This window comes from Camelus bactrianus, chromosome 2, assembly GCF_048773025.1.
Source record: "Camelus bactrianus isolate YW-2024 breed Bactrian camel chromosome 2, ASM4877302v1, whole genome shotgun sequence".
In the NCBI taxonomy this organism is placed as follows: domain Eukaryota; kingdom Metazoa; phylum Chordata; class Mammalia; order Artiodactyla; family Camelidae; genus Camelus; species Camelus bactrianus.
In genome coordinates, this window is record NC_133540.1 from 114,124,204 (window position 1) to 114,151,897 (window position 27,694).

The 27,694-nt window shown below is 35.6% G+C and overlaps 1 protein-coding gene across 12 annotated transcripts in view; it reads right to left on the reverse strand.

Annotated features, from left to right (window-relative positions):
* Nucleotides 1–4,991: 4,991 nt before the first annotated feature.
* The window catches only part of PCDH7 (protocadherin 7), a 387,317-nt gene continuing 364,614 nt past the window's right edge, over nt 4,992–27,694 (reverse strand). For 8 of the 12 annotated variants that reach the window (XM_074349473.1, XM_074349470.1, XM_074349469.1 and 5 more), the window contains one exon: nt 4,992–9,331. In XM_074349473.1, coding sequence (XP_074205574.1) covers nt 8,955–9,331 — 377 coding nt within the window. In that variant the 3' untranslated portion in view covers nt 4,992–8,954. The remainder of the gene's footprint in view (nt 9,332–27,694) is intronic. The other 4 variants (XM_074349501.1, XM_074349482.1, XM_074349477.1 and 1 more) reach the window with 2 other exon arrangements.

The following is a 27,694-nucleotide window of genomic DNA, read 5'->3' on the forward strand; positions in this document are numbered from 1 at the left end:
TGATTGATAAACTGAAGCTCTCATCCATGTTTTCTGTGTTGATCAAACCTTAGGCAATAGGTTCATTGTAATGGTTGATTTTTTTTTCTTGCTTTGTTTTATGTTACTTTCCTCAAAATATAAACTTCATGTTTAATTTACAGGCTTAGCAGTCTTCATATTAAGGCTTTGTATAAAAATTATTTCCTTTGTGCTAGTTTGGTAACAGCAGTCTCTGAAATTACTTAGCATAACATATTTACTTTGCTGGAATGGAAAATAGCTAATGTCAAATGTTACAAAAAGTTTATAATCTAAGCTTTTTTTTTTAAAGTACAATTTCCTTTGGGAGTAATTATCAGATGAAAAGTGTTCAATGTTTTAAAATTAAAATGTTTCTCTTATTATTCTTAAGTTATTCACTCAACAGCACACAATTTTAGGATACTTCAAAATGCTCAATTTTTGATATTGTTAATGTAAAACATATACATGTGTACAATTTGGAAAACATAAAAAAGAACTAAAAAAAAAAAATCACCTCATTCCGAGAATGTCATTAAATTCAGCACAGTATTTCTTATTTTTATTTTATGTATATCATGCTCTAAATATAAAACTTCTTACTATTTGTTACTTAGTGTAAACAAAATACATACATAAAAGAATCAGACCTTATCCATTGCATTTAAATGGAAGTATATTTAACGCTTTTGAGCCAATAGATACAAGCAAACCTCCCACCTCTAAACCAAACTGGGAATTTCCAGAATAAGACACTCTTTTTATTTTCTTATGAAGTGGACAGTGATGACTCCTGCATTGAGATTATGAGCTCTTTTCCTGTTGTGGATTTCATGCCCATAGACCTGCATCTCTTACGGTGTCTGCCTTTTGCGATCTAGGAATGAGATTGTTACATGGCTGGTCAATGGGAAGGAATGAGCCTGATACCAAAGTGATCACGTAGCCTAACGTTTGAGGGTTATTATTAGTGACTTCGATGGATAAAGCCATAAACCAGCATCGTCCAGATCAGACAGCAACGCACTTAAGGAGTAAGAAAAGAATTTCGGTGATGAATTCTAAAAATTGGTCTCAGTTGAAGCAGTTTTGGGTATATGCCAGGATGTACTGATGTATTGATGTATATACAGTTTGAACAAACCGTAATACCCTGATCAAATCCAGCCCACTGTCAGCCTTTATATGTCTCCTCGGCAAAGAATGGTATTTATGTATTTAAATGATTGGAAAAAAAAAACTAGGCATTTGTTTTCTCTCTTCTCATATAAATACCTACACAGTATCCTTGATTTTTCTTATTGAATTGAGAAGCCTAAAATGTTTGCTATCTAGCCCTTTATAGAAAGTCTGTGTGTGCTGGTGTCTCCTAGTTCAATCATTCACGTTGTTTAAGGGGCTTTGCTTCTTATCCAAATCTCTGATTTGATTTTTCTCACAACTGAGTAAAATACGAACCTCTGTAAAGAAAACCAAAAATTCCCTTTGGACTCCAGAGAATATAATCATTCACACAATTGATGGATAAATACTGACTTACAAATGTACATTTTATTCTATTAAATTCAGCTTCAACTGAGAATTATTACTGAAAACTATTTATGCTGAAGTATTACTTTGATCACAGTCTTAATAAAACTCAAAACTTTAAAAATTCGTGTAGATTACCTGGAATTCTAAAGCTCTGTGGTCTCTTACTGGATCACAAATTTCAGCTGAAGAAATATCATTCTAATATAATCCACCTTCACCATAGGGTCTGGAAAAATACTCAAATAATTGTTTCTCTCTTAAAGGACGTTGTTAAAACTATAAGTAAATGACCTAGCCATCTACTTACCTTATTTCTTTACTTTTTCCTAGTATTTTTTGCTCTGACTTACTTTTCATAAATGTATTATAAAATGGTCTAAATACATGGTCAAACTTTTACAACAATCCATAAAACTGTAATAAAAATATTCCATGTACTATTGCATAAAACACACTTAGAAAAAAACTGACATTATCCTATCAAGTTTCTATGAATTTTACTAAGTCTGAGATGCTGTAATGTACTTTCAATTAAATTACCAAAATAAAACATCTTGTTTTTATCTCCTTCTTTGGATTGCTCATCCAGGTGTTTATTTTAATGGATGATTTTTTTTTAAACGTTAGGCACCTTGATTAACATTTTTATTTTTCAAGCCTATTCTAATCTCTAAGATTGTATCTGCATTTCTCTGTTGACCTCATTCATCTTTCTTATGACCTTTTTGGTGTTAATCAATTGAGTCATAACTTTTAGTAGAAAAGAATAAAACGGAATATCACAAGTAAACTCTAATTTTGGCCTAGCATCATCTGAGAGTGTTGGGGGCAAATTTTACTTTTATGAACAATTGAGCATCTTCTACGTCTTCCCCCAGGAGGTTCAGTAAACAGACAAAATTATTTCTTTGTGGGTCACACATATTAAATTCAACCAATGAATAAAATTTACATTTAAGAGCAGCGTGACAGGAAAAATAATAATAAAGTTAAGGCTAAAGAAGAACATACATTTTTAGCTTTTCACATTTTACATTCATATCCTCTCCTCACTCCCTGCAGCTTAGAAAATTTGTATTATCTTGGTTAATCACCTTCCTCCATGCAGTTTTATAAACAAGTATTAGAGTCGGGATAAAGATAAGAGAAAATAAACAAAAGTTCAGTCCCCATTCACTCTGCCTCCTAAGAACTCAAGTAGTGATATTGTAAATTTCCATTAAAATAAAGCTGATTGGGTTGCAAATCCTCTAGTTCTCGCTTAGCTACCTAACATCCCCACCATCTCATGGGATACTAGGTTTGCTCCTGGAAGGGAAAACACGGAGCAAATAAACTTCTCAGAGTATGGCAATGGACTTTGAGATGAGGACACAAAAAGGTTAAATGTAAAGACAGAAAAAGTACGAAACAAAATCTCAATAAACAGATTTCTTTGTGAAATCAGCCCACTGAAGCCAAAGTAAGTTTGGGGATTCTACAATTATCTGGTCAATTTTGATAGTGCTGACTGTTGGTTGTGATCATTCAATAGTCCCCGAACCTTGACTGACTATTCAGCCAGCCAAAGGCAAAGAGTCCTCATTGCCTGGTGGATCAGGGCAAGGGTTTCAGCAGGAAAATCAGGCTATGATGTTTTCAAGGTCTACAATGTCCTGCGAGAAACCCAAAAACAAGTTACAGTTACTGCCAGGGTATGTCGTGCAAAGTTAAGTGAAGAAAATTACCTAACAATCTGAATAATTAGTGACCCTCATTCCCACTTTACCAAATGCCTATTTTATTCAGGTGAGTGGAGGAGCGTTCCTCTTCCTCGTCATTCTGCTAAATCATGCAAAATGATTTCATTGGTACCTAAGCTAGTAGAGAGAAAATGCTAATAGTAGCAGAACTTTGTGTTCAATTTGATTTCAATCGAAGAAAAATATAATGAAAGTAATATCCTTCATACATGGCTCTTCTAATAGATTCTTCAGCTTATATCACAGATATTATGGGAATTTTGCAGTCAATCTTATAAAAACACTTGTAAACCATAATGGGTGCTACATATGTACTTGTGCTAAGTCAAGCTTCTGAGGAACTAGATGGAACTCTTCAACAAATCAGAGGAGGAGAGATAATCAGACCTAAGTCCTGGAAGCAATATACACAATTTTTGTTGACCTTCTTTATGTATATCTTATTTCTAAAATGGATCGCTGTATTTGTACATGTTTGAGAGCTTAAAAGATATTTTAACCAAAGAATCTAATCTCAGGCTAAAGAGTAATGTATATTCGTCAAATCTAAATAGAGAATTTAGAAGAAAAACACATAGTGATTTTGTTTTATGTTCTCTTCTAATGATTTATGTACTGGTGTTTGGTTCCCATCATTAGATGAGTGCAAAGCCAAATGAACGCACGTGTTATTTGTCATTTGTTCACCTCATTACAACTTGAGGCAGACTTTCTCATCATACCTCACCCTTAATTCCTTCTTGAGGGAAGGAAGACTTCCAGCCAAAATCAATTCACAAAGATATCTTTGAGTTAAGAAAGAATGTGTCATTCTAGATAAAGTATCTTGAATTTTCAATCAAGAGAAGGAAAAATGGTAGAGACACTTCAAGGCAAGCATCTTTAGAATTCCAATTTTTTTTCACATTGGTGGGTTCTAGAAATACTGTTGTGAGATAGGGCAAAACTTCCTTTCAGTCAGTTAGTTTCTATAGAAAGTATTTCCTTTCTCTTTTTAAATCTCTGAGTTGGGTTGGGGAAGAGAAGTTGCTTGTTTGAATAGATAACAATTTAATAAACAAAGAAGATAACTGCTATGGTTAGGGTTATAATCTGACAATAAAGAGTAAACACAATTACTTAAAAAAGAGAGAGAGAAAGATAGTAAATGATTGAAAAAAATATAAACAGTAGAGAAAGTCCAGCTAAAGAAAAAAAATGAGTCAGGTAAAAATTCTAGTTTTTGCTTCAAGTTTTTTTCTCTATCTCTCACATGAGATAAGGTTTTTTTCTTAGTGTCTAACTTTTTTGTACTCATCATTATTTTATATTAAAAACAAACATTTCCTTTACAAAGATAATTTTGACTCAGAATTAATTTTATCTGAAATGTGAAATTTCTCAAGATGACACCTAAAAAAAAAAATCAATCTTTACATTACTGATAAGTTCTTTTACTGTACACTTAAGATTTCAAAGCCAGCTGGGTAACTATCTCAGGAATTATTTTGGTGAAACTGAAGAATCTAAGTTCTCCTCCATTATAAGGCAAAGTAATATAACAGTTATGCCCAGTGCCCTCAGAATTAACAATTACTGCAGCATCATCTTCCTTACTCCATCTTAGTTTAGCAGAAATCAAGCCATTCTAAATCAAACTGGTCCATGCATCCATTCACTTCTAGTCCGATCAAAACGGAATTACCTGTCAACAGAGAAGTACACTTACAAGTGTTAAACCATTTGACCATGTTATATTTTAATTTGCAGAGACAAAAATGACAAGCAATTTATTTACATAAAACTGTACAAAAGCAAATTAAATTATGTAAAGTATTTCATAAATATTTGGACGAGTGTTTAATACATTTCGCCATGTTTAGCATAGTTACGTGCATAGTGACTCGTAATAAACGATGATAAATTGTTCTCTGCTTCACTATCAACATCCAAGTAGCAGAACAATAGTCAATGATTAACATTACAAACGGATCGTACCACACTGAATGCAAGTGCTTTAAAACGTAGGAAAAGTCATCTGAAAGTAAACCCTAGGTAGCTGAAAAAATGATGCCTTCCTCCGGATGTTATATATACCTCCGCCCAGGTCACAACTGATCTTTACTTTACTCATGATCATCTTCACTCTTTTCTTTTCTTTTCCTTTTTTTTTTCCCCTTAAGAACACATTGCATATTTATCACTGATACAATATACCTAAAACTACTGATGTCTTCAGATTTCTCGTGCCTGTTTTAGGACAGCTGTTTGATTCTTAGCAGTTTCTTCTGCTCTTTGTGTTTTATTTTCCTATAGGACAGCTTCCTAGGGTAGCCTTTCAGCCAGACATCTTCAGTACCATCTTAATTTTTCTTCCCATAAAAATAATGCCTCCCTTGTTTTCTGAAACTCAGGCAGCAGGCCAGTCAGAAACTGTACAGAAATGGTATCTGGAGGTTCAGAATGAACCTTAGGTTTTAGACTGAAGCTACAGACGTTTTAATACGCTGAAATGTATATAGTTACTCAATTTATAAGTGTGTCCTAATGTATAATGCATGCAAAGTTCACTGAGCTTCTTGTGCACAGGAAACAGTTATGGTTTATATACTGTACAACCAAAATGAGACAGCAGCTAAAAGAAAAATAACAAAAAGAAGAAAGAATAGAAATGGTAAATCAGTATTTTACCTTGCAAAATGGACTGACTTCACCCTGATTCTCTCTGTTTTACTATTACAATAAATGCTTTAGCCTTCTAGTTGGAATTAAGAAGCCCATATTAATGCCTTGATTTTGTTTTATGAATGAATGATATTTAAGACTGGTCCACTATCTGAGTTTGTCAGAAGGCAAATTTTTAATATATTATTTACTATTTTCAGAAAATAAACATGGATAAATATACAGGATCAAAAAAGTTGGGAATAGCCCATTTCCCCTCATTGTCCAAACCCAACAACCGTTTTTCTACCATAATAACAGGTATAAAAGGCACAGTTGCTTATTTTGCATTCACTCATTTATTTTTTTTTTTTGTTCTTTTTTATTGATTTTTTTCAAAAGCACTCTATATATGGAGTGGCACCAGATTTAACCTACTCAAAATAAAAGTCATACAAACACAAAATATATTTCTGTGTCATGCCAGCTCATTATAATAATAAACATGTTATGATAGCTAATTCTACTAGAATTACTGCGAATACTTACAGTACACTGAATTTTATTCTTTCACACCCATTTTAGTTCTAAAGAGGCTCACGAGTTAAATGACAATAACATGGCTGTCTTGAATGTGGTGCAAACGTCATTGGGGAATGTGGATCCAATTAATCCAAAGGTCCCGTATGACCCGTATTAGCTTCATAGACAACAGAAGGGTTTTAAGATAGAATGAAGTGAGCTATCTAAATGCTTCAAGTGTCTCATGAAACAAAGAAAAAAAATGCATTAAAAGAATCTGTTGAACACCTGTGTTAAGCAATTGAATATTTCTTTTGTAACGTGCAAGAAAAATATGTATACATTTCATAAGTATCTTTAGAAGTATTTTGTCTTAATAGGTACTTACAGATTATACAAGGCAGAACTGCTTTAATGCAGTTTCCTAACAAAGTACTACAATTGCATCTTTCCATAATGTAAATAATAATCAAACATAAACATGTTCAATTATTGATATTTTAGTCCAATGTTTTTGTTTCTTCAATTACATATCTTCTTTCATCCTAGCTATTATACATAAACTAACATCAAAATGAAAACTCCGTTTAAGAGAGAGCATAAGGAAATGACCCCGGAAGAACACCCCACCAAACAGAGAAGTGATTTTCAAAGATAAGCATTGATGACCTAGAGTGAATTAACAACCTTCATTCCAGGCTGCTTCACCTTGTTGACTAAGAAATACTGCAAAGCATGAAACTACCCAAAGCTACATTATTTCTACAGTTCGCTAGAGAGCCGTCAAGGCTACGTCTTATTCCAAACATTCAGTGACTGGAACGTTTACTCTCTTCACCTGTTATCCCCTAGTTTGTCCCTGGATTGTCACTTTTGTCTGAATGTCCCAGCTCAATTTCCAACCATATTAGATCATCCTCCATAGAGCCAGTGACTCAAAATCTGCATATTCTTTTTTAATTTTTTATATTATACTGAAAAAACTGCCTATGTCTCATCTTTGAGATGGGCAAACCACCAGACATGTCACTGCCCAGAACTCATTTCTTTCATGTTCAGTCTAGACTGGTTTTAAGAGATATATTAAATAACCTTCCAACCACATTAGTGACAAGTCAATTAGGGTGTCATCTTGCTTCAAAGTTGTGAGTCTTGAAATAGTGCCAAATTGCACAGGATTCAAAATTAATGCACTTTTGTTACATGGAAGTGTGCACTGAACACGTAAAAATGCACTTGATAATTTGAAATATGGATAATAAGACCAGCAAGCATAACTTGGATTCTAAAATGATAATAGTGGATTTAAAGACTATTCACCAATGCATCTTTCCTTCTCTACCTACCCACAGATATGATTTTAAAAAGTAGAATCTTTCCTGATAATATTTTTGAAACTAAATTTTAACCTCAACTAATTGCCTATTATAATACCAAAACTATGTCTCATTGACTTTTCATTTTCTGAACTTTCAAAAATCCATTTTAAAAGAAAATGCATGTTTTTCTGGGTATAGAGATTATGTAAAATAAACCAGCATATGAGGATTTCTGTGGGTGCCTGGGTTCAGTTGCTTTTGCTGCTTAATGGATTTCCATGTCAAGACCAAATTTACTTCATGATTTCCCTGATCTGCCATATGATCTTTGGCCTTTTAATGACACAATTGTTCCAGTTAGTTGATAATAGTGATGCTGTTCTGAAATATATATATATAATTTTTACAAGTTACGACTAGTGTAATTGATACATGTAGTCAAGATTGTGCATGTACTAAGAATATTCAATAAATGTATGTGATTGAAGTTGATGCTCCTGACTTGAGAAAAACGACATACGCTGATTTGGGACTGCAATCTCCAACTGGGTGTTGTTTAGCTCTCAGCCTTTGTTGGAATATTAAAGCTGTGATCTTCCCCCAAGGGCTTCTTATAGAGTCCTCCTCCCTAAGGTTTGTACCTTTAAAGGAACTCTATCATTTTTGAGGGATTGCCTTCCATGGTGATTAATCATATTCGGATCGTGTCTGAAACTTTTTTTTACCTGAACTGCTCTTTTTGATCAACCAGATGACATTCGAACTAAATCAAAGTGACTAAAATCATGCTTCAGCTTAGGGATAATGAGAGTGCGTTGTGTTCTGCTGATCAGGCTTGTTACCAGGAATGAACCTTGCAACCGTCTTCCTGTAGTTGTTGCTGCTGTTTTGTTTTTTGGAGGGGGGCGGGGAAGAGAGATCGGGTGTCGGGAATCGGTGAGGGGGTTAAACATGCAAGTAACAAGGATGGTTTCTACATTGTACATTACAATCAGGCTGCACAGTATCACTCACTAACGGCCTGATCTGGAGGCAGAAGTGGCGGGCAAAGCTCTGTCTCTTTGGTAGCCCCCTCTTGTGATTACACGGTTTTGCTTTGTAAGTTTTTTTGTTTTTGTTTTTGTTTTTTTTTTTTGCCCCTTTATTCTCCTTCTCATATGTGAAAAGAAATTTGTGGTTGCTTCTTTACAGCCTACAGGTAAACTTCTCTTCTAGTGAGAGTGTTGACAGGAGATGGCTTGTATTCCCCTGTTTTGGTAAGGGGAATATCCTCAGTGTTGGCTTCCTCATTTTTGCTGAAACTAGCTGCACTGAAGGTCTCGTAGGATGAGGTTAACTTTTTGTTCAGGAGGTTTCTGTTGCGGTCGCCCATGATGGCGGCCTCGCCGTTGGCCAGCTTTTCCTGGCTTCCTCGTTCATCGACAGGCATGAAAGTGGAGAGTTTGGGCTGGCTCTTCTTCCTCTCCGGAGAAGTGCGGACTGGCATCCAGCAGGAGTCGGAGTGGCCGTACTCATCACACTCGCGGGTACACTTCCCGGTCAGGGCTACATCTGGAAGAGGTCTTGAATCTGAAAGCCAAGGAGAGGGAGCCGTTAAAGCTGGCCATTTCTCAAAAGGCTTTCCTGACCTTTATGAAATTGGAAGGGGGGACATACATGAACATAATGTTATATTACGTATATATTTCCTTTAGCATATTATTTCCCTTTTTTCCCAACACCCTGCAATTCATCATCCCATAGAACAGTTTTTATTTCACATCCATTAAAGATAAGGTTTTGCAAAAGCATCACATATTATAGAAAGAGAGGAATGGACAGATAAAATTTAGGTCTGTAGAACAGACAGGTATATATGCATTTGTTGCAGGACAGGGACGTGTGTATACTCTCAAGCAGAAATAAAGTATGTGTGTCTGTTTGTATAGGTATAAATTTTTCCACACGCAGAAGAAAAGTTATTAAACCCAAATAGATAATTTTCTGGATTTATAAATTATCCCAGAAATCATGTACCTTTGCCAATTGGATTCCTTCCTGCTTATACATTATTCATAGAATGCAAATATGCAAAACCTTATATTTTAAAATACATTCTAAAACATCAGGGTGATTCAAAAGGAGGACCTGAACTGACAACACATTATGTGGTTCAAAAGTTTAAAAAGGCACAGTACAGGTGGATTACAGGTGTGAGCATACTGACAGTACCACCTACCCGCCTAGCCCACACCCCCTCCCCCCCACCATGTTAATGACCTAACATGTGCTGTAGGATAGTCCCCTGAGTGTTCATGTAGAAATACATTTGCCAGTGTGTTTGCTGAATGGAAATATTATGTGAAATGCAATGTATTGGGTAAATCGAGTCAAGTGTCTACAATTTGGATGAAATGGCATGTCCTCCTAATTAATGGTGTTGCCTAATGGAATGCGGAATTGTCTTCGATTTTTATAAAGCTAAGTTATATCTAGAGAGTTCTCAGGGATCAGGATTAAAGATGGCAGTTAAGATTTACTTGTATGTGTAATTAAAATCATTATATATGGTCTGTCTTTGGACAATAGTTTTATATTTTCTATTATAAAAATTTTTTAACAGATTTTGTTTTTCTTTGAGAAAGAGAGTGAGAGAGAGAAAAACCTGCTTCACCTCAACAGATTCTAAGAAAATAACCTCTAGGGTTTTATTTAATATATTTTATAGTTTCTTTTATAGGCAAACAAAAGAACGTAATATGACTGTGCTATCATATGGTATCATTTTATTGCAAAGCTTGGGACTAAAAGGACTGACAAAATTTAACCTCTGCAAATATATTCACAACAAATGAAATCAGTTAGATTTGCAAATGCATCCTGGGTAAATTTGGTTTAAAATAGAAAAGAGGGTAATTTAAATTATTCCCAATATAGTTACACTCTCTGCTTTTGTCTCCACACACCATCCACTGTAGTTTCTAATGATTTTCCTATTTGGTTACCATTTGTGTAGTATATTTTAGAACTTTTACTTTGCCAAAGTTTCTAAATCAAGCCAGTCCAACATTGCATCTTTATTTTTCAGTGATGGATGGATAACTGAAGTATTGTTATTTGTCAGCCCATTGTTTTTTTGAACCACTGTGGCCAGAGATTTTTATGCTGTGTGCTCAGAGTTCAGCAAGGAAATGCCAGTGTTCTTCACAGGAAATCTAGAATTATTTTTCTCTTTTCCAAAGGTAAAATGCAAAAATAGTTATTTATGTAGTTGTACATGTTGCTGCTTGACTCTCAGTTGGGAAGATCCTATCAATTTTATCATCAAAAGAAAAATAAAAGGTACTTTCCTATTTACTTTTTATGCTAAATTCCTTCTGTCTCTCAAGCACATATTTGAGATACATTAAAAAAATCAAACTATTGACAAATTTTATGAATTGCTTTGTAATCTAGTTAGTTTAATTCAGCAAACTAAGTTCTTTGGGAATATTTCCGATCTTGGGATACTTTGTATATTTGAAGCTGACCTAAATGTTTTGAATAGGAAGAAAGAAAAACCTTATAAAAATGCAGAGTGTAAGATAAGATCTACATTGTATTCCAAACAGTCCTTTTTTTTTTTCTTTCTTTATTGCTTTAACAAGTTCAAACTTTTCTTTTTCTCTTATAACAGTGCCTATCAAGGACACAAGACAATAATCAGAAATTTAGCTACCAAAATAGGAAAAATCTCTAAGAACGTAATTGTCATTCCCTGCTGAAGGGATCCAGAATGGTCTCCCATCATCTCTCAGTTTACTTAAGTATCAAACATGTGACAGTTTCCTTATACAATGACTTACACAGGTTGCTGCTTTTCGGGGATTAATCTGTATTTCTGGTTTGAAATTCTTGGCACTTTTTTTCTTTCTTTGAGATGCATTTATAAAGAGCTGATAGACCTATATGAAGACTCTAGCACCTCTCCTTACCTGCTGTCCTTAACTTGTGTACCTGAATTTCCTATAGCTCATAAAATATTATATTCATAGAGATTGACTAAATTTCCAATCACCTAGGAGTGAGATAATCTTCAATTCCTTCCCTCAGCTTTTACTTCATAGTCTGGATTATTGCCTGCTAAAACTGGTTTCCTCTTATTGCTTTTAATGAAAGGCAGCTTGTCTTCTCTGCCATCAGCCACATGTGGGCTGCCACATCTCTATCCAAGAAGCTTGACTTTTAATAAGGATCTCTTGTCATTTCCAAAGTCAAAGACTTGATTGGGGACCACAGTAGAAGTTGACAAGCCTAATTGGCTGAGACATGTTGCAGTGTTTGTCATCAAATTTAGAAAATAATCAAGAAAGGCTATAAGAGATTCATCACAAGCAATCAAAACTTCCAACCTTGATGAGTCAAATGAATCCTCAAAAGAAATGCCAATGATTAACAAATGCAATTTATATTATGATGCAACCTATTAAGGGAAGGCATGAGTGGAATAGTACTTTTCTGTGTTTCTGTACTTTCTTATTTTAATTCTGTAAGTAGATGTTATACATCTTTTAAAACAGAGAAATTACATAGGGTCTTACAGAATCGTCAGATACACATCTTTCTCCCTTCCATAAATGATAAACTCTTAAAATATTCCATTTGTTGTGGGATTATAAAAGCAGATCTTCCATTTTAATCCCTCTGAGTCTTTCAGTCTTTCCTTGAAGGATGTGTTTTTGATACCTAAGAACATTATATCACACTTTAGTTGAGTACTCTTCCGTTGAATTTTTAACTTTAGTGAAGACGGAAAACAGTTAATCACAACCCTTTTCAGTTGGTATTGAGTAAATCAATTCAAAAAGTAAAATGTTCTTATTGATACATAATGCAACTCTCCAGCAGTATTTTCCATAACAAAGTCAGCTCCTTAGAGGTCCCCCGACACACGACGCACACACACACTCAGTCAGATCAAATCTTGAGAAAACTGAAAGAAGTAGTATTCATCAGATCTTGCTGTCCCTTTAGCATTAATTGCAGAGTTTTCCATTTTCACCTGGTTATGCTATTTACTAGAAACATTACATCACTCTGAAAAGTTGAAGTCCTTTCATAGAGATAATGTTAATTTCCCTCTTGAAAGTACATGGTTTAAAGCTGTCATATTAGCAAACAAGTTATAACGTATAAAATACTTCCCCACACTTCATCCCTTTTACTTATCACCTCAACCCAACAGTAAGGAAGACGGACGCAGTGAGGGGTCCAGACTCTCAGAGAGCTGAGGCCAAAGAGCGAGTGTTATGACTTTCACTTTAGTGTTTCCCATAACACCATATCACTCCTTCTTAAAATGTAACAGCAGGGTTATTTAGAGGTCAGTTACTGCTACCCAAAGCCATAAGGAAAGGCTACAATCTTCAAAGAAATACAAAAAAAAATTATCTGAGCAGCCCGGGAAACAGATGCCACAAAGTCACCCATTTTACTACTTAACGAAATAAAAATTCAACCTTCTTAAAACTATGCTTTTCCCAAAGTGGAGAAAATTATAACAAATTTAAGAAGTCATGTTCTTTCTCTAAAATGAAGTGCATTTGTTCTTATGAGGCAGGGTAGACAAGTGGTGGTGAGATACTCTTACAGCGACCTCAGCAAGAAGTAATAGACAATACGTAGCATCATTAGAAGTAAAAAGGAAAGCCCAGATTTACGGAGGCATTTGAAGTTTCCAGAAGCTGTCCTACACCATCCAGAAACCTTAGAGGCATCAGTTATTATAGGAGAGCCCTGGAATCATTAAGGCTCTTAAAGATAGCTCTGCACCAGTAAAGATTTTGATAGACTGAGTTACGCCTTTTGCCAGAATCCTATTCTGGGTTTGGGGCTGGAAGATACAAGGATATTTCCATTTCCTAAAAGAAGGCATGAAAATGTTGCCCTTAGTTTTAAAACACTTCCAATGAGCTTTTCTTTTGTTTGTCTTAAGCTCAGATATTTAAAGCTATATGCATAATTGCTTCTTTCTTTAATATACAAACTACTTAATTCCCTGACCCCATGAGATAAATGGATTGTTAATCAGCATGTAGACATCTCCGACATTCATGTCTTTCTTGTGCACTTAGCACATTCTTAACAGTATTTGACAAAATTTTGCAAATAAAAATTGTGTTACTCTCTTCTTCGGGAGAGAAAAAAGCACAAATAGGCACCTCTTCCCTTTTTTCTTTTTCAACTGTTTATTTTTCTTTGTATATATCTTGACTTCCTGTTATCAGAAGATTTCTTTTTCTAGAGATACACCTAATTCTGGTGGAATCTGGTGGACTATGAAAGGGTTTTACAGAAGGATGAACAAAAATAAGAAAAACAAATTTTGTTGATTTTCCAACAAGTATTTTAACATTACCTTTATTTTCTTTAATCCAAATGAAAATATCTCTTTCACTAAGATGATTACATCAAGTGCTTTATCTTAAAATAGCTGTCAGAAAATGATTTATTTTTGCCTTATATAATAGATCTGAGGAAAAAAAATGATTAAATACAACTTTTTATTGGAAAACTATTATTGTAGTCAGTAAAGTTCAGGTGTGAGCAGATGAGATCCAGAAGTGTGTACTGAGTTAGACTTGGCTTTTTTTTTTTTTTTTAAATAAATGACCTAAAGATCCCCGCCTTTTGACTAGGGGATTTAGGAAGATTAGAAAGGTAAGCACATAGCAGATCATGGAGAAGGTAGAAATCACTGACTTAGACAAGCAGTCTGTGATCCTCTAAATACCCAAAAGCTTGGGGAAATTTACAGTTATGCAAGTAAGTGTTACCCAGGGCTACAACAAAGGGGTTAAGTTTCCTAAATAGTGTTCTAATTTATCACAAAATTGTTAGAGCAGGCAGATAGCTAGATATGAGCAGAGAAAGGGGACTCAGGACAAATGGTAGGAGTTGGGCAAAAGAGGAGGGGCACAGGCCAAATGCAGAAACCATACATCATATAGACAACAGGGGTCCTTGGGCAGAGAAAGAACTTCTAGGCTGATAAGCAGTGACACATCTTGGGGTGACAAGTGGCCTGGAGGCTGACAAGGAAAGGGGGAAAAAGTAGGAATCTCCAGTATCTGAATGTAACCTTTTGCTCATTATGCCCTCATTTTAATAAAATTAGTCTTGCACATTAGAGGTGCCCATCATGCAGCAATGCCACGACACTTCTGATCCAGACTAAATAAGGGCAAAAATTCCTCTTCCCTTCAGGAAGGTGGAGTTGGGATACAATTCAGGGAAAATACCCCAAACCCTTCCCTCCCCAGCCAATATTCCACCCATTCATTTTTACACGCCATGTGACCAACTTGCCAAAGAAACTCAGGGCAGTTGCTCACCTGAGCCTGCCCACTGTCCCCTGGAGAGTGGACTACCCATCCCTTAATAAGTCCCCCTTTACTTTCTTAACCTCCACCTCTGGATTATTTCTGCAGTGAGATAAGAACTTAATCACTGGCAACAAAATCACTTGATCCAACCAATTAGAAGAAGATATAAGGATTACCTATCAACCAACCCTTATTTCAGTCTCATCTATATCTCCTGAGTGCTTCCCTCAAGGGAGAGTGGAACTCAGGGAAAGAACAGGAGACTGGGAGTATCAACAGTGCTGAGTGTGATTCTAGGCCCATCATGTATATGCTGTGTGACCTTGGACATACTTTCTCTGAGCCTCTCTAAGCCTCGAGCATCTCATCTGCAACATAATGATGCCCACTCCTCCATGTATTATGGGGATAAAGAGTTAATGTGTATAAAGTTTAGAGCATGGTGTCTGGTGCAGTGTAAAATTTAGGTAAATAGCTGGTGGTAGCGCTTGGAGAGATTTAAAAAGTAGTTTTTTGTTTGTGTTTGTGTTTGTGTTTTTTCTGTCTGGAGTCTTCCATGAATGAAATGGAAATTAACTGAATAGGCTCCAGAGCCAAGATCCCTGGATTCATATCCTAACTTTGTCACTTAATATGTACCTTTGAACAAGTTGCTTGATTAATTTAAATTTCTTCATCCTTATAAGGGGCAGAAGAATGAATTAACTTCTTAGGATTATTGTGAGGATTAAATACATTAACATAGGAAGAGTGTTTGCAATAATTCCTGATGCACAATAGGACTCCAATAAACATTAGATATTTTTCAGGTGCACAATCCCTTATCCATAATTCAGTCCTCAAAAAAAGCTTTGAAAACTCAAAGTGTTTTCTTCTCCCATAAATTTACAACAAATCTGACCTTCAATACAAGGTTATTTTTCCTCTTTATTTATCTCACATAGTGTGAGTATTTATATGTTTTACAGGAAAAATAGTGTTTAATTAAGGGCACTTTCTCAGACTCTTAGATCTTAAAAATAATATACATGCATGATACTACCTTTTCTAGTATATGATGGATTCTGAATTTTAAGATGTATTTGTACCCAAGGGTTTCAGATAACATACTGTGGGCTTAGTAGCAGTTATCAATCAAGAAAGAATGTATTTTGAGTTACTTTTCCAGTAGTACTAATGGATTTATGCTGATAGACTCTGCAATATACCAGAGCTACCATCTACGTAGGAAAATACAGTGGTCACTGATCACTCTGTTTCAGACATCCCCCAACACTTCTTTATTAAGACTTTGCCAGAGAAGATTCATTCAGTATGTGTCATTACAGTTGCTCAAAACTGAAGGGCAAATGCTCTGTTATTTGCAATTATCTTTATAATCGAAACAGATCAACCTCACAGTCATTTTGACTTGAAAGAGACTTGCCCCAAAGATGCTGCCGTCTTGCTTTGCCTGCATGGGCTACAACATATAAAAGAGTTCCATTTTAAAGATGTCAAAAATTAGGAATAAGATAACCTAAGACTAAGAGGCTGAAAATCAAGGAAAGAGAACAAAAAGCAAAGCAAATACCTTGAATGCAGTGTGCCCTTCGACATTAAAAAAAAAATAATAATAGTAAACTAAAATAAAACATAAAAGCCGTTTAGCATACAAGCTATGCAGATTTCATGATGTATGGACATGCTTGTTTTAAGTTGCAAAATAAGCCAGAAATTCCTCTCACTTTCTTATGCACACCTCTTTGGAATATGTCATCACTGCACCTACTGCCAAGCCTCTATTTCTCAAGCCCTTGAGGCTGGGCTAGCTTTGATGAGCAGAGTGCTACTGCGTAATTTCCAGGATAGGTCTCAAGAGTCCTGGCAGCGTCTGCTTTTGCCCTGAGAAGCCTGCGATCTCCATCCTGAGAGAAAGCGTGGTCTAGCCTCTTAGAAGATGAAACACTATTTGAGAGCGAGACTCAGCTATCTCAGCTGGCCCAGCAGAGCTCCCCAGGTGAATGCAGCCCGTGGGGGACCTGGAAAAACTCACAGAGGAGCCACATAGCCAATCCACAGTAATATGGAAAGTAATCAGTCTTTGTTGTCTGACATTCCTAAGTTATGTTTGTTTGTTTTTGTTTGTTTGTTTAGAGGGTGGGGGGAGTGCCTTGATGCAGCAATCGATCACTGAGCTCATGATCATGGATGTATTTTATTATCTGCAATAAATCAAACGACAGCCTGAGATCTGGAAACAATATATTCTATTTCTTTTATGCCTTCATATCATGGGCAACAAACTGACCAATACTGTGGAAAGTACAAACATTGTCAGGAATGTAAGCATGTTTAATTAAGAAGTTCAAGCAGAGGGCTCGCATTGAAAGCTCTGGAATTTCTGGTCCTGTAATTACAGGATTTCACTGCATTTTTCACCTAGGAGTGCTCTAGTTCAGGCTGACACGCCAAGACAATATTAAAATGTTTAAACATGTTTGAAAGCATCAGCAACTTTTCTCGTACCTTAGGCTAAATTCAGTTAAACATCAATTGAATGAATCTCAAGAAGCATTTCCTGCCCTGAGGCTTAGACCACTGTCATTCTGAATGTGGTATTATCATATGCAGTGGAGACTGGGCTCGCCAGGTCTCAAGCAGTCCTGCTGAATCAACTCAAACATGAATCTGCTGGTTGGCAAGTGAAAACTGCACGATGGCAGAAAAATGTATGGTGACTGCTGGAGAGTCATGTATTTCTGCACATCAGAGATGGGGCTTCATTTTGACTTCCCTCTTCATGAATGCAAAATTAGAGGCACTGGAGGTTAAGGGAGTATTAAGGGAGAATGAAAAGAGAGAAGGTGCTGGAAATGAGAAGATGCTCTGATACTGATCACAAGAATTTATCAAACCCAGTAAGAGACTGGGGACATTTATTACACAAGTTAGCAATTGATTACCCACTGCAAATAGACCCAGTTTTGATAGTGTGAGCCATGCATGTGTATTTTTCCACTGCAACGATCAAAGGCTTCATAATGTTTCTTCTAGTCTCCTGGGTTTCCTTCTATTAGAAACTAGTTGCTTCCAGTATCATAGACTTTAATAATCTAATGGAAGCTAGACGTACTGTCTCTCTCCATAAATGCAGATATGTGCCCACAAAATTGGCATAAAATTTCAGTGGTGTTCAAGATATCAGAGTTAGGGTCACTGCATACTTCCAACATTCTGGTGGATGGAAGAAAGAAGGGTATATTTTTTAACTCACTTTTTTTTCCCTTTGAGTTGGAATCAAAGGTTAAGAAATATTTAACAAATGTACATCCATCCTTGAAAAATAGAAATTTACATGGGGCAAATAAATTGCCATTCAAACAGTGACAGAAAGGGTTAAAATAAACAAAAAAAAAAACAAATTATGAAACACATATTTAGAAGTAAGGAAAATAATTTAGGTTTGATTATGCTAATATTGTAGGTAGGTCATGTAAATGCCCAAATCTAAAAACCCTTAATGACTTATAAGACTTTGTATTAATAGCAGATTAATGCTTGGGGGTGGATTTTACTGATCGGTGATCACCGATTTGAAACGTAGTTTTCTTTACTAAAACCTTCGTCCAATATTTGCACCAATGTCTTGAACTACCAGCAAACTGGATCTTCACTCACCATGAGAAGGGAGAAGAGTTGATGAATTCTTGTCATTAAGGAATTTTATACAAAATAATAATGATCCAGATGAGTTTTTTAAGTTAATCAAATGTGTTAGCCACTACATATTGGTTTTACTGTAAAGTGTGAAGTGGGTGCTTCTGAGAGAGTTGCAAGTATCAATTTAGAGTCACCTTCTAGGAATGATGTCAAATCTTCAAAGTTTTCAACATTGGCTATAAAGTTGTAAAATATATATCCTACAATAAATACCAATATTGTCTTTAGGGATGAATATTTATTCTAAAAATAATATATATAGGCTTTATTAACTGTAAGAATATTATTTTTGGATTGTAGTCTTGAAGGCAGTGCCCATTTTCTCTCTGCTTCTCCATATAACATATAATTCTATACAGATAAAAAGACTGAAAAACGGGAAGCTGAAAAAACATTACAATATATGTTCTCAAATCTTCTTTCCTCTCATATAAAGCACTTTTCATTGAAGTATTGTTGATTTATAACATTGTGTTAGCTTCAGGTATACAGCAAAGTGATTCAGTTTTATATATATATATGTTTTTTTCAGATTCTTTTCCATTATAGATTATTACAAGATATTGGATCTAGTTCCCTGAGCTATACAGTAGGTCCTTGTTGTTTACCTACTTAATAAATAATGGTACTTAACTTTTAATCTCATACACCTAATTTATGCCCCCACCTTTCCCCTTTGGTAACCATAAGTTTGTTTTTCTATGTCTGTGAGTCTTTTTTTGTTTTGTAAAAAAATTCATGTGTATTATTTTTTAGATTCCAAATAGAAGTGATATCATTTAATATTTATCTTTGTCTGACTTACTTCACTCATGATAATCTCCAGGTCCATCCATGTTGCTGCAAATGGCAATATTTCATTCTTTTTTGTGGCCAAGTAGTATATATATATATATATATACACACACACACAAATACACACACACACATACACACACATAAATATATACCACCTCTTCTTTATCCATTCATCTGTTGATGGACATTTAGGTTGCTTCCATGTCTTGGCTACTATAAATAATGCCGCTGTGAACATTGAGATGCATGTATCATTTCAGCTTTAGAGTGTTCATCTTTTCTGGATATATGTCCAGGAGTGGGATAGATGAATCATATGCTAGTTCTATTTTTTAGTTTTTTAAGGAAACTGCATACTGTTTTCCATAGTGGTTGCACCAACTTACATTCCTACCAACAGTGTATGAGGTTCCCTTGTGATAAAACTTTTTTTAAGTAAGAAGTTATAAAACAACTCCTATAATAAGTGGCTGATATTTAATATCTAAACACTTAATGTGAATATGTTAAATACTTTAACAAATTAATTTGGTATTTGGGGATGTTTTAAAAAGAAAAGAATCATTGCAGTGGCCATAATGTGGTATAAGGATTTTCTATGTATTTATGTGAAAGTCTAAAATATACTATGTTAAAGTTCAAATCATGTATGAAGTAGAGTTGTAATATAATATGATTATTTTTTGCATGGGAGCAAATTCTACCAATTCAGATTTACTAAAGTAATATATTTTTTTCTAAATATGGCAAAAATCATAGTAGCCATTAATCTTCCCCTTCAATGTAGTGATCCTAAGAAACTATATGATTATTCTAGTGCTATGGCCATGTTTAAAACACATTCTCAAACACTTTGCATGGGGTTACCTACCGAAATACTTCACAATCACACAGAAGAAACTTGTCTGGTTGGAAACACTCCTGTAACGACAAGCTGTGTGGTCCATCCATTATTGTGACTGGGGAGAAAGACAAGAGTTCCTTCTTTGTGTTTCTTACTGAGGAAGGTTTCACAAAATCCTTGAGCTCTGAAGTATTTTGAGAGATGAGGCTCTGAAAGCTTTTAGTGGGTGCTGAAATGCCATTTATAGGGAGAGTTCTAAAAACATTCGAATGCTGGCTCCTTACTCTGGTCAATAAGTTGATCAGTTAAAACTAAAATTGGCAGTCACAATTAGGGCCAAAGCGTATTGAAGGGCTTGGGAGTTCAGAGCAGGTAAATAAAAGGAAAAGGAAGAAAATGATCTCCAATGACTAGCAAACAGGACTCAATGAGCAGCTCAAGTGGAAGAAATCAATGAAGCAACACTGGATCAGTCGGCTTCATTGATTTTTGCTGCTCATTGAAATGTTTTCCTTTATTTACTTCCTGTTTCTTCAAAGAGTGGCAAAGTCCCACTGTTGAACCTCCCTGGGAGCCTGTGGAGGGCGGACAAGCAAGCTCTGGAGATCCTTTCATGCCTGCCTTATGCCTTTTCATGCTGGATGGATTCAGGGCACTTCTAATGCTCCATGTGATGTTACAAGGGCCACCCTGTTCCTGCAACCTTATTGTGGTCTGGTTGGCAGAATGACGGTTCCCTTCCCCAAATATCTACATCCTAGTCCCCAGGACCTGTGACCAAGTTAGATCACATGGCAAAGGGGAATTAATTAAGATTTCAGATGGTATTAAGGTTCCTAATAAACTGTCCTTAAAAGAGGGAGCTCAAACAACAAGGTCCTACTGTATAGCACAGGGAGCCATACTCAATATCTTATAATAACTATGATGGAAAAGAATCTGAAAAAGAATATATATATATATATATATATATATATATGCATAACTGAATCATTTTGCTGTACACCTGAAACTAACACAACATCATAAATCAACTATATGTCAATCAAAATAAACAAATAATAATAAATACGGAGCTTATAGGGGGCTACGCTACAAACCAAGGAATGTGGTCAGGCGCTAGAAACTGCAAAAGGCAAGGAAACAGATTCTCTTCTAGAAAGGGAGGCAGCACTGCTGAGGTTTTGATTTTAGCCCCTGGAGACGCATGTCAAGACTTCTGACCTACAGAACCGTAAGAGAATAACTTTTTTGTTGTTATTTTAAGAAGTGATGTTTCTAATAATTTGCTACAGTTGCAAGAGGCATTTGATACACACACCCACCAATTCTCTGCTCAGAGTAAGGACAGCATAGACTTGAAGCATTTGATCCTTTCTACCCATGTTTCGTCCACAAAAGGAAATAGAGCGGCAAAACTCTGATTTTCAAAGTTTTCATTGAGTCAGGTTTACCTAATTTGTGAGTGTCTGCTCAAGAAGTTTTTGTTTTACATTTTCGAAAATGTTGCTACACTTCAGTGTCTACTTGTCCAAGTTATTGGACCAATCAACCAAGTTCAATTTCTGTTTTGTTCAGAAAAGTACTAACAGATCATCTTCCTGAATGACAACATCTTACCTGGCCCCTCAGTGACGGCGGTCTCTGGGACTATCACCAGAGAAACCACTTCAAGGAGTTTTGGGGTGGTGTGATTCCCAAGAAGAGAAGAGATAGTGTGTTTGGCATAACATACAGGAAGGAGAGCCAGGTGCTGGGGTACACATTTAATGAGGGCTCTGTCAAATTATTATGGTGCTTTTGTGACTTCCTGATATTTATTCCTTGTGCTACGTTTGTCTTTTTAGCCTGTTTCCTTCTTAGTAGTTAGCAGGAGAGTGTGTAATAAAAAGGCACTTTTATGATTATTTTAAAAAGAGTACATAGAATAATAAGTCCCTCTCTAGCTTGAAACCTTCTTCTCTAAATTTCAGTGTAAATTTCAAACTTTGTATTTTTTGCACAGAAAGTCCTTCCGGATCTGGATCCTGCCTACCACTTAACCCTGGCCTCTTTCCCTTCTTATGTGCTTCCATTTGCCACTTCAACAGACCTCCTGGGGTTGTCATTTCTGGAAAGCCTCTCGCTGTTCCATGTCTCTGTGATATTAATGTGTTGCTTCTTCTGCTAGTCCTTGCCTCGTAATCTACTGCACACAAATCCTTCAAAATCCATTCCAGGATTGCAACTTTGAGATTTCTTCTAACCAGTCGGTCTAATTCTGATTTCTCTTTGTCTCTCTAGTCTTCATCTTATACCTGTCTCTATCATAGCATTTAATACATTGCAGTGAAACCTGCTACCTATTTATGTGACTTTTTCTGTAAAGGGTCACTCCCTGTGGCTGGGATTCACAAGTTACTTAAGGATGTATTCTGGATCCCAGCACCAAGCCAGTCACATATCAATAAGTGCCTTTTGAATGGATGAATGAAAACCATGGTAGTGAGACAGACCGCATGTCAGCCCTGATGATTAATTTCACAATGGCCACAGGTAAAGGATGCTAAGGACATCTGTTCATCATAAGAAGAAAGAAAGAAAGAAAGAAAGAAAGAAAGAAAGAAAGAAAGAAAGAAAGAAAGAAAGAAAGAAAGAAAGAAAGAAAGAAAGAAAGAAAGAAAGAAAGGAAGGAAGGAAGGAAGGAAGGAAGGAAGGAAGGAAGGAAGGAAGGAAGGAAGGAAGAAAGGAAGAAAGAAAGAAAGGAAGAAAGAAAGGAAGAAAGAAAGGAAGAATAGGATATATTTTGTGGAACAAAATGCAGTCCTCATACTCAGCCTGGAGCAGGCTGGGGGATGGGGGTAATCACTGGAAGCAGTAGTAGGTGCTAAGAAAAAGTCTAATGGGAATAGCCTATACTTAGCGGTCACAAGGCTACACATATGAACTAATTAGTTATGTTTCTTTGCTCATGGATGGTAGCTATTTTATAGTTATTTTAATAAAAGTTGTCAGGACCTCTGGTTGGCAGTTGTACAAATCCTTCAATAATAAACTTGGGAAATAAAATTTACTTTTGGCTTATACACAGCTTGTATCATAGATGAAATTTTACAAAGCATGGAGCCATGAAGGAAAGGTATTGTATGTGATGGAAAATGGAAAAAAGAAAGCTCTCTTCTCTTACTCTTTTAATGTGGGTGTATTTTAATAAGAACCATTGTAGGCAATGTGCCAACCTGTTTCAGTTCAAAAAATTTTATTTACCTTCTTGTAGCAACCTGATGGGTACACATTAAATGGGTAGGATCGTGGGCAATTTATGTCATTGCTTTTCAAACAGAGAATCATGATCCCCCAGTTGGTGACTGAACCCACTTGGAAATTTGTAACCAGTTTACACCATGTTCATATTATTTTGTAAATATTTTGTTTTTTTTTAAATATGTGTATGTTTATTTATATGGGTGAACTTGGTCCCTGCATAAAAGCAGTATTTGATTCTGGGTCACACTGAATCTGTAATTTAAATCGTATCACATAGAAATCTGTGTGTTCCTAACTATTTCTGAGTGTGCTGTGCATTATATGATATTTAATACAAAATACAATTTTAATATGCAACAGTGTCATGTAAATTTTAAATTGTACTTTTAGCTGTCATTTCAAGTTGTACTTCAGAGGCTAAAGTTTGATCCTTTTTAAAAAGGAATTCAGATAACTCAAAGAATAAGAGGTAGTCACGTCCCCAGTAACCACTTCAGGAAGTCTACCGTCAATACAGTTTCTTACCTTGAGACATTCTGAATTTACAGTTAATTCCCTAGATTCCAATTTTCTAGAATTATGTATAATTGTGATGAGCCTTCTCATAATCCACTTAAATCCTCTGATAGACTTTGATTTACTTCAATCAGCAAAATGGCAACAGACCGTTTAAAAAAAGAGGACTTAATATGACTTCTTAAAGTCATAGAGACATTAAGATGTAGGGCACATTTAAGCTGCCTAATTGTACCACTGGTCTAATGCCTAAATATTAATCTGTCACAATGTCAAATTACATTTAGACTTTTTTTTTTTTTTTTTAGTAAAACGTGTCTGTGCTTAACAAACTCATAGTGCAAAAAATTCAGGAGTGCAATTAGAATGTCGTCTCTTCTGCAGATGACTTAAGAAAAGCATGAATCAGAGCTGAACAGTCAACATAATTTCACAGATAATCGTGAAAAAATTATGGTTCTGCAACAACTCAGAGAATACAGTGAGGTTAGCAGGCAGTGATGATCAACTATTTATCTCTACCATCTGCCAAGCATGCTCTTTATTTAAGTCATTTTTTTTTCTTTTTTTCTTTTTTGCCAATGTTTTCAGTGTTGACTTTGCCAGCAGTGGGCATCATGTAGGAAACGAGGTTTCACGGTGCAAACAGATTTTTCCATGTATTCAGTGAATTTGCTTCACTGGCTCTTAGGCGAAGAAGACTGGCTGGAAGGAATTAATTTTAGAAAGCTTTTGTGTTTTGCCCAGTGTCTTGTACACTTCAAATGAATCAATCCTATAACAACAAAAGCGATAAAACTACAAGTTCTGTAACAATGGAAATCATCACTAAAGCATACGCTTTGGGATTTTCCTTTAAGTGACATACTTAAAATTTATGAGTACTGTACTCGGTGAGTACCTAAGTGAATCAATTGGTGGGAATCTTGCTACTTTGTCAACCTTCTCTATCTTCTAAATAAGCCAAGGGCTAGTGGAATTAGGACTTGCCATGGCAGGACAGGGGAACTCAAAGGAAATTCCAGTGTGCAGAGAAAGTAAGAGATGGACTTCACTACACAAAGCTGGTGTGAAGGTTTCAGGTTCAGGAAGAGAGTTTCCACTATTATGGTAACATAACCTGCAAAAATATATGCATTCATTCAAGAAATATTGATACACCAGGTATTATTCTAAAACTTTACATATATTTACTCATTCAATTCTCACAGCAACCTTGTGGGGCAGGTTGTATATTACCCCCATTTTACAGATGAGGAAACTAAGGTACAGAGAAGTTAAATGAGTTTTACCCAAGAGTTTGCATCTAGTGAGCAATGGAATGAGGCTGCAAACCCATATATTCAGACTTCAGAACTCTGCTCTTAACCACTATACCATACTCCCTCTCAACCAATAACACATCAAGGTACTATAAGCTCAAGTCATAAGCTTGAAAAAAATCATCTTTGTCGAAGCTGAATTAAAGCAGAAAAGCATTTCCCTATACACAGGAGAAGAAAGCTGGAAAAAGCAAATGTCTCTAGACTTCAGAAGTAGTAGGAATCGCCACAGTTTTAGTCTGAAAAAAGGGGAATATTTTTAGTTTGGACAGAAAGGTGAAAACTCAAGGAGCATGTGTGCAGAGGTTCCGGGGCCAGAATAACATTGGGACAGGACTGTTTTTCCTGGAATTTTCTCTCACAGCTGTCCCTCAGTTGATCTTTGAATAGGATGAAAAATTTTGTATCCAAGTCAAAATAAGGAGTCTAAATTACTATGTCGATAAAAAGCCTCAAACTTCTACTATTATTAAAGCCAAATTCATCTAAGAAAAAGTTGCATCTTCACAATATGGGTCTATTTTTAATTCTACAGGGTAGAAGGACACCTCAATTATGTGGTTTGGGGATCATTGTCATTCCAGAGACAGAAAAGCCATGTTTGGAAACCACAGTGTGCTGGACTGAACTTCTGCGAATGGGAGATGCTGGGCCCCTCCTTGGTGAATTGAATGTGAGAAGCAGATATAAATGCTTTAAGAACAGAAAACAGAAGTATGGACAGTTATTTCTGGCAAACAAGAAAGCATCAAAGAGATTATGTAGGACATATTAATCACAGTTGAGCTGGTTAAATTGGGAAAGAACGCCTGACTAAACTAACTTCTTAATAGAAAGTGAACACAAAGAGATATGTGGGTGATATTTATCTAACTTGATTCCCTGTATTGGTCAGGTAATTGATTGATATTCAAATTTTTACATTATTTGAGAATACACAGTTGCAACCCACGAAGCTGAGATTTGATCTGTAGGGATGGAGAGAAGTTATGTATTATCCTACAAGATAATGATGTAAAAAGAGTGGTGACTTCGAGTACACGTATACCTCGTACTTGTTCATAATGGTATCTCGGAACAGAAGCCCGAGGAACCGTGCGCAGTGTAAGCCTTCATTTTCATTTTGTGAAAACCTTTACTTTCATTTCCCTTCAATGGAGAGAATCAGTGAATCAGAGTGATTAACATCCTGGGACCTGAGCAAAGGAAGTCTGTTTGAGTCCACATTCTGTCATTTAGCAGCAAGGTAACCTCAGGCAAGTTACTTAACAGAGTCTGTCGCACTGGGCTGCCCGAAGGATTAAATGAGACAGTGATGCTGAGGGCTCAGCCCGAGGATCTCCATGCAGAAGCATATCGAATATTTTTCTGCTGTTACCATTACTCCTATTCTAACTACTATTCTTGTATCTTTTCCAAACGCATAATTGAATGGTAGAATATTGATTCTAAATTATTGAAACATATTTTTAATCAATGTCCTCTTGTCTTAGAACAATTAAAGGAGTCAAAAGCTTACACTTCTAGAATTTTTACCAAGTAACTGTAGGAAAACAATAGCTTTCATATAATAAAAATTAAAATTTCATGTTTTTGTATTATAAATTATAGTGCCAAATATATATCTTTTAAATAAAGCTGCAGAATAGTAAATGAAAAAAGATGTCCTTTAATGTTAAATTTATTTTAAAATTATTTGAATTAATAAATGTTAAAAATGCACATCACAGGAAGCTTGAAGAAGAAATGCAAAGTAATTTAATTTCAGAGACTAGGTGTACATAAGTTAATGATTTTTCTGACAGGTAGCATTGTATTTTATAATTACTAGCTGTTCAAAGTTAACTGAAACTTAATCTATTGTTACCTGCAGGTATATAATAATAAAGGCTATAAATTATAATTAGTACTCTGTCACCTACTTAACTAGTTATAATCTCTCATTTCCCCCAAAGAAACAATTTTTACATAATTATTATTTTGCTCACTTCAAAATCACATTTTTAACTGCTTAAATCCTAATTTGCTTTTTTAAAATATGAGGACATGAAAAGATGACAAAATTGAGAACTTGAAAGAGATTATGTCCCTTCGACATAGTATAATCGCTAACCTATTACTTGGGTGGACTTCACCAGTATATCAGTGCTAAAAAAAAAAA